The sequence below is a fragment of the Schistocerca serialis genome, chromosome 4 (assembly GCF_023864345.2).
Source record: "Schistocerca serialis cubense isolate TAMUIC-IGC-003099 chromosome 4, iqSchSeri2.2, whole genome shotgun sequence".
NCBI lineage: Eukaryota > Metazoa > Arthropoda > Insecta > Orthoptera > Acrididae > Schistocerca > Schistocerca serialis.
In genome coordinates, this window is record NC_064641.1 from 450,140,491 (window position 1) to 450,155,540 (window position 15,050).

General features: G+C 42.3%; 1 protein-coding gene across 2 annotated transcripts in view; it reads left to right on the forward strand.

Moving 5' to 3' along the window:
• Nucleotides 1-15,050, forward strand: part of LOC126475087 (nucleoporin Nup188) — a 273,311-nt gene that overhangs the window by 240,849 nt on the left and 17,412 nt on the right. For both annotated transcript variants that reach the window (XM_050102653.1, XM_050102655.1), the window contains exon 23: nucleotides 144-307. In XM_050102653.1, coding sequence (XP_049958610.1) covers nucleotides 144-307 — 164 coding nt within the window. The remainder of the gene's footprint in view (nucleotides 1-143; nucleotides 308-15,050) is intronic.

A 15,050-nucleotide genomic window follows, 5' to 3' on the forward strand; every position in this document is an offset into this window, starting at 1 on the left:
GAGAAATGAAAGTTCAGTGTATGCATATGTGCATTGCTTTGAGACAAACACAATACTGAGTGCAATTTTATATTTGTCATAATTTGTGAAAAGCATAAGGTCATATTGGGTTTAAGAATGATAATTTATGTTTCTCTTTACAGGATGGAGTAAAAGCCTGTTTCTACTATACTGGTGCCCTCTTGATACATCCTTCTCTTCTTAAAATGCTTGTGAAACAGCCACGGTCAAAACCAGTCACCAAAATTACTTCTTTAACAGGCGATGAAACTGAATCAGCTCCAGAGATAGTAGAAGTTCAGAACAGGTAACAGATATTGTCCTAATGTGTTAGTATTGTAAGGGAAATAAAATGATCCTTAAGAAACAAAATTCTCAACAATATTATGAAAAGGATAGATTTCTACTCACTGTAAAGGTAACACAGGACTGGTACACACTAAGCTTTCAACCAAAATCTTCCTCAGGAAAGGAAGAAAACACACACACACACACACACACACACACACACACACACACACAAAACACATCACATTCACATAAGCAAGCACACCTTACTCACACATGACGCCCCCCACCTGGTCTGGCCAGAGCAGCCAGAGATAGTGGTCATGTGTGCGTGAGGTATGCCTGCTTCTGTGAATGTGTGTGTGTTTTCCTTTGTTATGAAAAGAATAGTTGCTACTCACCGTACAGCGGAGATGCTAAGTCGTAGATAGCCACAACAGAAAGGCTGTCTAACAAAGCATTCAGTCAAACAGGCCTTCATCAGAATTGTCTAATTCTGATGAGAGCCTTTTTGGCCGAAAGCTTCGTTTGACAGTGTCAGTCAATAAAATTCTTCTGGGTTTGAGTCCGTATTGTCATCTATAAAATTCTGATGTTTTGGCAACGGTTGCAAGGCGCCTACCTCAGGGCGTATTTCTAACTGCTGAATGAGCACTAGTTTGGTTACTTATATACTATGGAGGAGTGCTGTCACTGGATGTGAGGGTGAGGGGGAAGGGTATTGGGAGTTCATTTTATTGGTCTTTGCATTGTGTGTTGTAATTGGCGGGGATAGGCATTTTCCATTGGAGTTTTATTTACTGCTTGCCATTGGTGGAAATTGGCGAATAGGAAACTGAGCGGCAACTACTGCGTAGTATCGACTAGGCCACGTCAGTGCTCTGTGTAACCTCCACCGCTGTGGCCTACCACGCGCCTGTCGCTTTGCGAGAGCTGTACTTCCGCAAAGCTGTCACTGCTGGTAGCCAAGACGCTGGAAGTCGGTGCCTGTCTTCTCTATTCATACTGTCAGGTCGCTTGGCTATTTCTATAGCCTCTCTAATCTTCCTCCTCAAACTAAACGGCTGTTTTGCCAGTACGTGGGCCTCTCGAATTTCGATCTTTATCTTGCACTATCCCTGATGTTCTGCCACTGCTGATTTGTTGTATTGTTTGAGGCAGATATATCTCTCATGTTCAGTTAACCTTGTGCTTAATGGACCCCCAGTCTCACCTACATACACTAGTCCACATTCGCACCCAATTTCATAAACTCTGCCAACATGAAGCTTGTCAATTGTATCTTTCGTCAAGCCCAGAATGTCTTTTATTTTGTTGTTGCTACGAAAAATCAGCTTAATACCTGCCCGATGGAGAATTGTGCCCAGACGTTCAATAACCCATTGTAAATATGGTAGCATGACGATGTTGTGTGCTTTGTTCTGCATTTCCCTGTTGCCCCCCTCCTTCAGTGCCATCGTTCTGTGTATCGTCCTCATGTCGTAGCCATTAGCTCCAAAAACAGACCTGAGGTTCAGTAGTTCGGCTTTCAGGTTGTGTTCATTGCTGATCCTGTAGGCTCTCTTTGTTAAAGGTTGCAGGGCCGAATTCTTTTGCATAGGATGGTGGTGGGAGGATGCATGCAGGTACCTGCCCATGTTGGTGGGCTTCCTGTAAACTCTGTGTCCAAGCTTCCCGCCTGGCTGAAAATAGGCAATACCCTGTTCTTTTCTATCTCCATGGTAAAGTGAATTTTGCTTTACTGCTGTTTGAGATGTTCGTGGAAGTTCTGAAGCTCTTCTTCTCTGTGTGGCCAGATAACACTTAATAAACTTTCAGAAAACAACAAAATGCAATTTTTTTATTTTATTTCCTTTCCATAGTCCTTAATCACTAGGTGTTTCCAAACTTATGGAGGGCAGTTATTGTGACACAATTCATACAATTTCACAGCCTGCATAGGTGTCTTAAGGTTTATTTCGGAAAGTAAATAGTCCGCAGTATCCTACTGTGCCCTTTATATGTGAAAGAAATATATTAAACATCTGTGATATTGCTCTAATTCTATGATATTCGTTGTGCATCCCCCTAATAATATTTTTGCTTCTTCTTGCCCAAATCTGTTTCATGTTACCTGCTTGGTATATCCATGTGCAGTGTATTCCTTATGCTATAGAAAACTGAGTGCTTAGTCACATGACAAAAGATTGCCTGTCTGTAACATGTATACAGAGCGAACAGTGTGACTACGTTACAGCTCCAGCCGGCTATTTATTTGCTTATCAATGAATTTCTTAACTTTTGATATACTTCTTGCGTATCAGAAATCGATAACGATCTTAATTTTTGCTCTCTTCAATTTAGTAATGCTTAATTCCTAATTTTTTGTGATTAAGTTATGAAGTACATTATATGGAACACAAAAAATTCGGATCTTTCCCATTCATCGTGTGGGCACAGTAATTTGTAACAGTATTAAAGGATAGTTGCTACTCACCATATAGCGGAGATGCTGAGTCGCAAATAGGCACAACAAGAAAACTGTCAGAAAGTAAACTTTCAGGCAAAAAGGCCTTCATTGGAAATAGACAACATACACACTCATGCAAATGTAAATCACACACAAATGAACACAGTCTGGCTGGTGAGGCCACACTGCGAACAGCAGTGCATGATGGGAGAAGCAACCGGGTGGTGGGGGTAGGAGGAGGTTGCGGCAGGGAGAGGGAGAGATGGTAGGGTAGGGGTGGGGGACAGTAAAGCGCTGCTTGTAGGAGCATATGGGGACGAGGTGGAGAGAGGATGGGCTGCTAGGTGCCGTCAGGAAGTTAGACGGAAGGTAGTCGGGGGAGGGGGGGCAGTGGTTATTGGAAAAGGAGAGAAGTAAAAGGACTGTGGGTGTGTGTGGGTGAAATGGAGGGATGTGTAGTGCTGGAATGGGAACAGGGAACGCGCTAGATGGGTTAGGACAATGACTAATGAAGATTGAGGCCAGGAAGATTATGAGAAGATAGGATATATTGCAGGTAGAGTTCCCACCTGTGAAATTCGGAAAAGTTGGTGTTGGTGGGAAGGATCAAAATGGTGCAGGCTGTGAAGCAGTCACTGAAATAAAGAATGTCATGTTGGGTGGGGTGAACAGCATTCAGCTAGTCCAGCTGTTTCTTGGCCACAGTTCGTCAGTGACCATTCATGCAGACAAACAGCTTGTTGGTTGTCAGGCTCACAAAGAATGCAGCACAGTGGTTGCAGCTTAGCCTGTAGATCAAATGAAAGGTTTCACAGGATAGGTGATGCTCATGTTTGGATTGTAGTAGGTGGTAGTGGGAAGATGTGTGGAACAGATCTTGCATCCAGGTCTATTGGAGGGATATGGGCTGTGAGGCAAGGGATTGGGAGAAGGAGTTGTGTAGGGATGGGCGAGGATATTGTGTAGATTCGGTGACCGGCAGAATACCACTGTGGGAGGGATAGTCTTTTGGACGTTTCTCATTTCAGAGCATGACAAGAAGTGGTCTAAACCCTGGCAGATGAAGTGATTCAGTTGTTCCATCCTGAGTGGTAATGAGTGACAACAATATGTTAACTTCAAATGAACACTCATTGGAAGTGTAAAAACACATTTCAAACAAATAAGCATAGTAAAACGTCCAACAGTTCTCAGAGCCAAAAAAATGTTTGTTTACTGATACCTACCACAAGTTTTCACACAGTCTTTTCACGTCGTAAATAAAGAAAATCCTAAGAAATTTTGGTCTTATGTCAAAGCTGTAGGTGGATCAAAACAAAATGCCCAGACACTCCGTGACCAAAATGGTACTGAAACAGAGGCTGACAGACTAAAGGCCGAAATACTAAATGTTTTTTTCCAAAGCTGTTTCACAGAGGAAGACTGCACTGTAGTTCTTTCTCTAGATTGTCGCACAGATGACAAAATGGTAGATATTGTAATAGATGACAGAGGGATAGAAAAACAATTAAAATTGCTCAAAAGAGGAAAGGCTGCTGGACCTGATGGGATACCAGTTCGATTTTACACAGAGTACGCGAAGGAACTTGCGCCCTTTCTTGCAACTGTGTTCCGTAGGTCTCTAGAACAGCGTAGCGTTCCAAAGGATTGGAAAAGGGTGCAGGTAATCCCTGTTTTCAAGATGTGCAGAACTATAGACCTATATCTCTAACGTCTATCAGTTGTAGAATTTTGGAAAACGTATTATATTTGAGTATAATGACTTTTCTGGAGACTAGAAATCTACTCTGTAGGAATCAGCATGGGTTTCAAAAAAGATGATCGTGTGAAACCCAGCTCGTGCTATTCGTCCATGAGACTCGGAGTGCCATAGACATGGGTTCCCAGGTAGATGCTGTGTTTCTTGACTTCTGCAAGGTGTTCGATACAGTTCCCCACAGTCATTTAATGAACAAAGTAAGAGCATATGGACTATCAGACCAATTGTGTGATTGGATTGAAGAGTTCCTAGATAACAGAACGCAGCATGTCATTCTCAATGGAGAGAAGTCTTCCGAAGTAAGAGTGATTTCAGGTGTGCCACAGGGGAGTGTCGTAGGACCGTTGCTATTCACAATATCCATAAATGATCTTGTGGATGACATCGGAAGTTCACTGAGGCTTTTTGCGGATGATGCTGTGGTATATCGAGAGGTTGTAACAATGGAAAATTGTACTGAAATGCAGGAGGATCTCCAATAAATTGACGCATGGTGCAGGGAATGGCAATTGAATCTCAATGTAGACAAGTGTAATGTGCTGCGAATACATAGAAAGAAAGATCATTTATCATTTAGCTACAATATAGCAGGTCAGCAACTGGAAGCAGTTAATTCCATAAATTATCTGTTGGTAGGCATTAGGAGCGATTTAAAATAGAATGATCATATAAATTTGATCGTCGGTAAAGCAGATGCCAGATTCATTGGAAGAATCCTAAGGAAATGCAATCCGAAAACAAAGAAAGTAGGTTACAGTACACTTGTTCGCCCACTACTTGAATATTGCTCACCAGTGTGGGATCCGTACCAGATAGGGTTGATAGAAGAGATAGAGAAGATCCAACGGAGAGCAGCGCGCTTCGTTACAGGATCATTTACTAATCGTGAAAGTGTTATGGAGATAATAGATAAACTCCAGTGGAAGACTTTGCAGGAGAGACGCTCAGTAGCTCGGTACGGGCTTTTGTTAAAGTTTCGAGAACATACCTTCACCGAGGAGTCGAGCAGTATATTGCTCCCTCCTACGTATATCTCGCGAAGAGACCATGAGGATAAAATCAGAGAGATTAGAGCCCACACAGAGGCATACCGACAATCTTTCTTTCCACGAACAATACGAGACTGGAATAGAAGGGAGAACCACTAGAGGTACTCAAAGTACCCTCTGCCACACATTGTCAGGTGGCTTGTGGAGTATGGATGTAGATGTAGATGAATAATTAATAACTTTTCTTTGGTTGACACATTATATTTTTAACTTTTGTGCTTCATTCATAAAATGGATAGCACAGCATGTGAAACTACGGTATGTGTGTTAGTCAGTGTAGTAAGTAATTTGGAGAGAAGCTTCAAAGTTAGTGTATCTGAGTGTCCAAATACTTTTATAACTACTCTGTGTATGGAACTGCAACTGGTTAAAGCTAAATATCAAATGAGTCTTCATGAATGTTCCCACTTGACGCTATTTTCCCAGACTGTTGGAAACAGTTTCCATTACTGTGTCTTTGTACAATAAAATTGTAGGCGTTACTAGTCTCACATTGCACTGCCCAAATGTTTTTCGTCAGACGCTACTTCATTTAGAAGGATTAAATTGTTGAAAAGATAATCGCACTTTCAACAACAGTAAGTTTTAGTCAGTGTAGAACTTTTGATGAAGAATAAATGTTTTATGGAATGCCACTACAATTGCTATAGTATTCATGATTTTGAATGAACTGTTCACTTCAGTAATACGTAAGTGTGACCATAGTAAAATTTACACACAGCAATTTCTAAACACGTTTCCATTGGCAAATTGAGTGTTCAAAAGTACATATGTAGACCAATAATAGTCTATTTTCAGCTTATTTGTCTTAGCCATGAGAAAACAGACCACAATAAGCCTTTCCGCATCCTTTACCTTTCTCTTTGAAAAATAGGAAGTGTTTCTTTGTGGCATATTTATCATAATGTGTAAATAAAATGAAGAAATTCCATCTACTTAAAATTTCATCAAGTTTACTGTTAAAAATGTAATGAAAAATGGCAGAATAATTGGAGCATTTTATAGGCCCTGGTGTAAGCCCAAGTTCACCAAAATTAAACCTGCTTTTTCTGCAACTGGTTCACTATCACGCTAGATAGTTCTGACTGTCAGTACTGTGACACTGTATAGCAGAATTACACTTTCAACATTTACGTCCCCAGTGATGCCCAGTAAAAAAGTAATGACAATATCTGTGAAATCAGTCCTCACAAAGTGAAAATCACAACAAGACCACATCATCAAATGCACACACAGTACATGCCTCAGTTAAATTCCAAGCGCTTTAAACAGAAAGTTAGATATGAACAGACATTTGTCCACAGTACATGGGTGTCTGAACAACAGCACATCTGATTATTCTAGTGCACTCAAGACTCAGTGAGTGGGTACCATTAAACACATTTGCAGCACCAAAGGAATGGTACAGTGGCACATTAAACATGTTCAGAGAACAGAAGAGTATTACTTTTTAGTAATGAATTTTAGTAGTGTTCAGAGTAATTAATATTTTTCTGATCTTTGATCTTGCAAAAGTTCACTACCGCACTACTGAAGAAGATAGTAGTGGATAAATATGACAATTATAAAATGATCATTCACTTCTTTCATGTCTGAAATTTCTAACTAGAAAAATATTCAGAAGGAGAAGAAGAAGAAGAGAGAAAAATTGAAGAAAACTTATGCAAAGTTGAAAAACATACACTGTCTGATCAAAAGTAACTGGAAACCCTTACGCAATGCAGAATTAACCACTAAATGTAACAAGAGGTGGACCCGCCAGCATGGAAGTTGGTGGGGAGTATTGTGTTGTCAGTAGAAAAACAGTAACAACAGAATGGGTCGATCAGGAGGGCCGAATGACTTCTAATGTGCACTGCCCAGGTCAACTGTCAGTGATGTGACACTGAAGTGGAAATGCAAAGACCAATCACACCTAAATAAGACAAGACAGTCCTCATGTACTGACAGACAGGGACTACAGATCATTGCAGACAGTGGTTGTAGAAAATTGTATGCAGTCAGCAATAGGAGTCACTCAGTGAGTTCCAGCAAGATGACTGAACATAAGGACTTAAGAAGATTAGTGTACAGTGGTCAAGGATCTCCTCATAAGCGACACATTTTTGCAGTCAGTGCTAAGCAATGCTTGAGGTAGTGTTAAGAGATATACCACTAGACAGTAGATGACTGAAAATTGGTGGTTTGGAGTTATGAATCATGCTATACCCTATGGTAATATGGTGGAAGGTTTGGGTTTGGTTAATGCCTTGAGAATGTTACCTGCCATTATGTGTAAGAGGTAGTGTTACAGTAGAAGCATGTTTTTTGTGGTGGGGTGTAGTCCCTTCATCACACTCAAGAAAATGAAAGTTTGGAGAGATACGAACACATTTTACACAGCTGTGTACTGTGTAAAGTAGAGGAATAATTTGTAGATGATGTTTGATTGTATCAACATGAAATGCACCCTGTTATAAAGCAGCATTGGTGATCCATTGGTTTGTGGACAGTAACATCCTTGAAATAGTCCGGCCTGCCCAGAGTCCCTTCTTGAACCCAATGGAATGCCTTTGGGATGAGTTAGAATCTTGACTTCCCCTCTGCCCCAGCATCCAACATGACTACCTTCTCTGGTTTCAGTTATTGAGGCAGACTGGGCTGTCATTCCTCCACAGACATTGAAACACCTCATTGAAAGCAATTCAAGCAGAGTTCAAGTGATCATAAAGGTGAAGGGTGGATATACATCATATTAATGTCCACTGAAAGGTATCTGGATACTTTTGATCAGATAGTGTATTAGAGAATTTCACAAACTTAGTGTCAGAGCCTGTATATTTTACTCTACCAACAGATAAAGTTTGTTTCACATATCATACATCACATATAAATTTACTTAGTGTCCTTTTGACAAACTGAAATTGCATAATACTAATAAAATTTAATGACTTAAGATAACAACTCACCAAATACCGTATTTACTCGAATCTAAGCCGCACTCAAATCTAAGCTGCACCTGAAAAATGAGGCTCGAAATCAAGGAAAAAAAAATTTCCCGAATCTAAGCCGCACCTGAAATTTGAGACTCGAAATTCAAGGGAGAGAAAAGTTTTAGGTCGCACCTCCAAATTGAAACAAAGTTGGTCCATTGTAATATGAGACACAATTTAGGTCGAATGAATGACGATACAGCTACAGTAGTTTGGTTCGAGTCGTAAGCTTAGCAGTTAAGCTCTACCAGGTAGCCATTGCTATGCATCATGCGCTCCGTCCGCATTTATACAGGTACCCTTCCTTTTTCACGTGCTTCGTCTGGTTTGAATTGATTGGTTATTTTTCTTTGATCTGATAAGTGCCGTTCTCTTTTGTTATAGGTGTTACGTCACTCTAAGCTGAAAATGCATTACTGTACTGTGTCATGCATTGTTTGTCGCATTCTGATAATGTGTGTCTACGACCTGTCGCCGGTCGCGGCATGGCTTGCTTTTGTGCACGCTACCACCGCCTACAATTAAAAAACAAAAGAGAAGAATCGTCTCATTAGCGAAACAATGGCAAGAGACTGCTATTTATTGTTACTTACACTGCTGCTTTCATTGATAATGATCAACAAGAACCAAATAATAGACTACGTATGATAGATGATGTTCTGAACAAGAGTTTAGCGAAAATTTTTCTCCATTTGAAAATCTTTGTAGACGCCTCTTTAGTACATTACATTCTGCACAGAAATGAGAGTCGTCTTAGACTTAAAAATCTAGTCAATTGCCGTGCTTCATTTCTGACTGTACCACTATTAGGCATAAGAATAATACGAGTATAAACATGACATGATATGTATATTCTTCCGCATTTGCTGTTGTCTCACACTAGTTTCGTAGTTTATTAGGCAGACAGGATTTAAATGAGATAGCAGCAAACACGAAACAGTACATGGCAAAATGTTTATATTCATATTATTCTTATAGTGAAGAGAATACTGAATGTGATTCACAATACATAAAAGTTCCTATTAGCAACCATCTCTTCTCACAGGTAGGAAAACATTCAGAACGTAGAGTTGGCCATATTGACAAACATCCCAAACTGTCTTGCCAGTCGGATTTTTGTAGTACATTGAAATGCTGCTGCATTCGAAGATGAGCAATACGGAATTTGTATTTACTTCATTGGATAATGTATGAAAATGCAGTGGTCGAAACTCGGGGCAGAGAAAAAAGCTCATCTTCCACTCCCTTTTTTTATTTACTGACGCAGAGGTTTTGGCACCAGTATTTATCTTTGTGCCTGCAAAGCATGCCTGTGTAGCACTACATATATTCGACGGCAGAAGTTAGTTGTGGCGGCACCTACCAACATTTTTCAGAACTTCCGCTTACTTTGCACTCGATTCCAAACCGCAGGCGGTTTTTTTTATTACAAAAACCGGAAAAAAAGTGCGGCTTAGATTCGAGTAGATACGGTAGTTGAGGCACTGAGTTGTTGAAAGGCACATAAACAAAACTGAAAACTTTTGCCAGATTTCAGACAAATCCTTTTTTAAGAGCTTATCAAATTTGATAATCAGTTAATAAAAGATGCTCTTTTGAAGTACAAAGAGGTTAAATCTGTAGTTAATGAAAGATGGTCAAGACTGCATAAACTGCAATTATTCAATGGTATCTGGCCAATGGAAGTGGAAATAGGGGAAAATAATCCATCTCACATTTCTGTGGGTGACGTAAAGCTCATATTGTAAATTCTGGGCAAGCCCTGACATGAAAATGTTGTGACCCATACAAAAACAACAACCTCAAAGGCAAACACAGTGACTCAAGATACCCATCAACATCGGATCAAATCACAATCTAAACCAAAGACTTCTTGTAATCAAGACAGACAAAAACCTTAAGAGAACAACACGAAGCTGAAAAATGTGCATTATGTGATAATCATGGAAGGATCTCAAGAAAGAAGTGATACAAATCCTATCTGTACTGATGACTCTGATACACTTCTGAACTCAGCTTCAAAATGAAACATCTGGAGTAATTTTAAATTGAAGTAATGTCATTTTGACTAAATCTTGTTGCAAATATTCAGTGACAGCAGGTTCTGTAATTTACTAACTGTTTTACGTACTTGTTTATGTATTCATTTACTTCTTTGTTGGAGTAGCTGTTTATTCATTTCCATATTGTAGTAGTCTTTTTTTTCACATGAAATTAAAATGATGCCAGCCTAAATGATTACGAATCTAAATATTAACAGAGTAACATCAGAACTAACAGTTGCTGAACTAAAAGAATATTTACGTGGATCAGGGACTTGGAAAAAGTTGTGATGTCTGATTGCAATACTGTGTGTCAAAATACTAAATGTTTCACTTGGAACAAATTTAGGGACAGCCATTCTAATCAGAGAATACTTGTATCCAAAGTTGAAAGATTAGAATCAGGCAGAGCAATTGACACAACAGTTTTAGATGCCATCCTCATTAATCTGTGTGTACGTTTAGGAACTTCGCAATAAAATAGACAGGGCAATGTATTTAAGAAGAAATTTATGTCTTACGAAAACAGTCACATCATCTTTTAATTGGAGGGTGATATTAACTGTGTTTTAAGCAGGAAAGGTCAGATTCCCAATTTTAATGTCTATATTGAATTAACGCACCTCGTCACTGATTTAAAACTTACCGACACATGGAAAATTAAATATCTCTCTTGGCCACATGATTAGATACAGTTATCTTCCAGTTCCATCTCTGCCCAAACTCTTTGCCTTTACAAATGTCTGCTTGTATCTGTGTATGTGCGGATGGATGTGTGTGTGTGTGTGTGTGTGTGTGTGTGTGTGTGTGTGTGTGTGAGCGCGCGCGCGTGCGCGTACACCTGTCCTTTTTTCCCCCCTAAGGTAAGTCTTGCCGCTCCCGGGATTGGAATGACTCTTTACCCTCTCCCTTAAAACCCACATCCTTTCGTCTTTCCCCCTCTTTCCCTCTTTCCTGATGAAGCAACCGTTGGTTGCGAAAGCTTGAATATTGTGTGTATCTTTGTGTTTGTGTGTCTATCGACCTGCCAGCACTTTCGTTTGGTAAGTCACATCATCTTTGTTTTTAGATATATTTTTCCCACGTCAATGTTTCCCTGCTTCGTCAGGAAAGAGGGAAGGAGAGGGAAAGATGAAAGGATGTAGGTTTTAAGGGAGAGGGTAAGGAGTCATTCCAGTCCCGGGAGCGGGAAGACTTACCTTAGGAGGAAAAAAGGACACGTATACACTCGCGCGCGCACACACACACATCCATCCACACATATACAGACACAAGCAGACATATTTAAGGGCAAAGAGTTTGGGCAGAGATGTCAGTCAAGGCGGAAGTGCAGAGGCAAGATGTTGTTGAATGACAGGTGAGGTATGAGTGGCGGCAATTTGAAATTAGCGGAGATTGAGGCCTGGTGGCTAATGGGAAGAGAGGATGTATTGAAGGGCAAGTTCCCATCTCTGGAGTTCGGATAGGTTGGTGTTAGTGGGAAGTATCCAGATAACCCGGATGGTGTAACACTGTGCCAAGATGTGCTGGCCGTGCACCAAGGCATGTTTAGCCACAAGGTGATCCTCATTACCAACAAACACTGTCTGCCTGTGTCCATTCATGCGAATGGACAGTTTGTTGCTGGTCATTCCCACATAGAAAGCGGCACAGTGTAGGCAGGTCAGTTGGTAAATCACGTGGGTGCTTTCACACGTGGCTCTGCCTTTGATCGTGTACACCTTCCGGGTTACGGGACTGGAGTAGGTGGTGGTGGCAGGGTGCATGGGACAGGTTTTACACCGGGGGCGGTTACAAGGGTAGGAGCCAGAGGGTAGGGCAGGTGGTTTGGGGATTTCATAGGGATGAACCAAGAGGTTATGAAGGTTAGGTGGACAGCGGAAAGACACTCTTGGTGGAGTGGGGAGGATTTCATGAAGGATGGATCTCATTTCAGGGCAGGATTTGAGGAAGTCGTATCCCTGCTGGAGAGCCACATTCAGAGTCTGATCCAGTCCCGGGAAGTATCCTGTAACAAGTGGGGCACTTTTGGGGTTCTTCTGTGAGAGGTTCTGGGTTTGAGGGGATGAGGAAGTGGCTCTGGTTATTTGCTTCTGTACCAGGTCGGGAGGGTAGTTGCGGGATGCAAAAGCTGTTTTCAGGTTGTTGGTGTAATGGTTCAGGGATTCAGGACTGGAGCAGATTCGTTTGCCACGAAGGCCTAGGCTGTAGGGAAGGGACCGTTTGATATGGAATGGGTGGCAGCTGTCATAATGGAGGTACTGTTGCTTGTTGGTGGGTTTGATGTGGATGGATGTGTGAAGCTGGCCATTGGACAGATGGAGGTCAACTTCTTTCTTGAAAAACCTTAATCCTACTCCCAACATCACCACAGCCGAAGCCCAGGCTATCCGTGATCTGAAAGCTGACCGATCCATCATCACTCTTCCAGCTGACAAGGGTTCCATGACCGTGGTACTTGATCGTCGGGAGGATGTGGCTGAGGGACTGCGTCAGCTTTCAGACAACACTACATACAAAGTTTGCCAAGGTAATCCCATTCCTGATGTCCAGGTGGAGCTTCAAGGAATCCTCAGAACCTTAGGCCCCCTACAAAACCTTTCACCTGACTCCATCAACCTCCTGACCCCACCGACACCTCGCACTCCTACCTTCTACCTACTTCCTAAAATTCACAAACCCAAACATCCCGGCCGCCCCATTGTAGCTGGTTACCAAGCCTCCACAGAACATATCTCTGCCTACGTGGATCAACACCTTCAACCCATTACATGCAGTCTCCCATCCTTCATCAAAGACACCAACCACTTTCTCGAACGCCTGGAATCCTTACCCAGTCTGTTACCCCCGGAAACCATCCTTGTAACCATTGATGCCACTTCCCTATACACAAATATCCCACACGTCCAGGGCCTCGCTGCAATGGAGCACTTCCTTTCACACCGATCACCTGCCACCCTACCTAAAACCTCTTTCCTCATCACCTTAGCCAGCTTCATCCTGACTCACAACTTCTTCGCTTTTGAAGGCCAAACATACCAACAATTAAAGGGAACAGCCATGGGTACCAGGAGGGCCCCCTCTTATGCCAACCTATTTATGGGTCGCTTAGAGGAAGTCTTCTTGGTTACCCAAGCCTGCCAACCCAAAGTTTGGTACAGATTCATTGATGACATCTTCATGATCTGGACTCACAGTGAAGAAGAACTCCAGAATTTCCTCTCCAACCTCAACTCCTTTGGTTCCATCAGATTCACCTGGTCCTACTCCAAATCCCATGCCACTTTCCTTGACATTGACCTCCATCTGTCCAATGGCCAGCTTCACACATCCGTCCACATCAAACCCACCAACAAGCAACAGTACCTCCATTATGACAGCTGCCACCCATTCCATATCAAACGGTCCCTTCCCTACAGCCTAGGCCTTCGTGGCAAACGAATCTGCTCCAGTCCTGAATCCCTGAACCATTACACCAACAACCTGAAAACAGCTTTTGCATCCCGCAACTCCCCTCCCGACCTGGTACAGAAGCAAATAACCAGAGCCACTTCCTCATCCCCTCAAACCCAGAACCTCTCACAGAAGAACCCCAAAAGTGCCCCACTTGTTACAGGATACTTCCCGGGACTGGATCAGACTCTGAATGTGGCTCTCCAGCAGGGATACGACTTCCTCAAATCCTGCCCTGAAATGAGATCCATCCTTCATGAAATCCTCCCCACTCCACCAAGAGTGTCTTTCCGCTGTCCACCTAACCTTCATAACCTCTTGGTTCATCCCTATGAAATCCCCAAGCCACCTTCCCTACCCTCTGGCTCCTACCCCTGTAACCGCCCCCAGTGTAAAACCTGTCCCATGCACCCTCCCACCACCACCTACTCCGGTCCTGTAACCCGGAAGGTGTACACGATCAAAGGCAGAGCCACGTGTGAAAGCACCCATGTGATTTACCAACTGACCTGCCTACACTGTGCTGCTTTCTATGTGGGAATGACCAGCAACAAACTGTTCATTCGCATGAATGGACACAGGCAGACAGTGTTTGTTGGTAATGAGGATCACCTTGTGGCTAAACATGCCTTGGTGCACGGCCAGCACATCTTGGCACAGTGTTACACCATCCGGGTTATCTGGATACTTCCCACTAACACCAACCTATCCGAACTCCAGAGATGGGAACTTGCCCTTCAATACATCCTCTCTTCCCGTTATCCACCAGGCCTCAGTCTCCGCTAATTTCAAGTTGCCGCCATTCATACCTCACCTGTCATTCAATAACATCTTTGCCTCAGCACTTCCGCCTAGACTGACATCTCTGCCCAAACTCTTTGCCTTTAAATATGTTTGCTTGTGTCTGGATATGTGTGTGTGTGTGTGTGTGTGTGTGTGTGTGTGTGTGTGTGTGTGTGTGCGAGTGTATACCTGTCCTTTTTTCCCCCTAAGGTAAGTCTTTCCGCTTGCGGGACTGGAATGACTCCTTACCCTCTC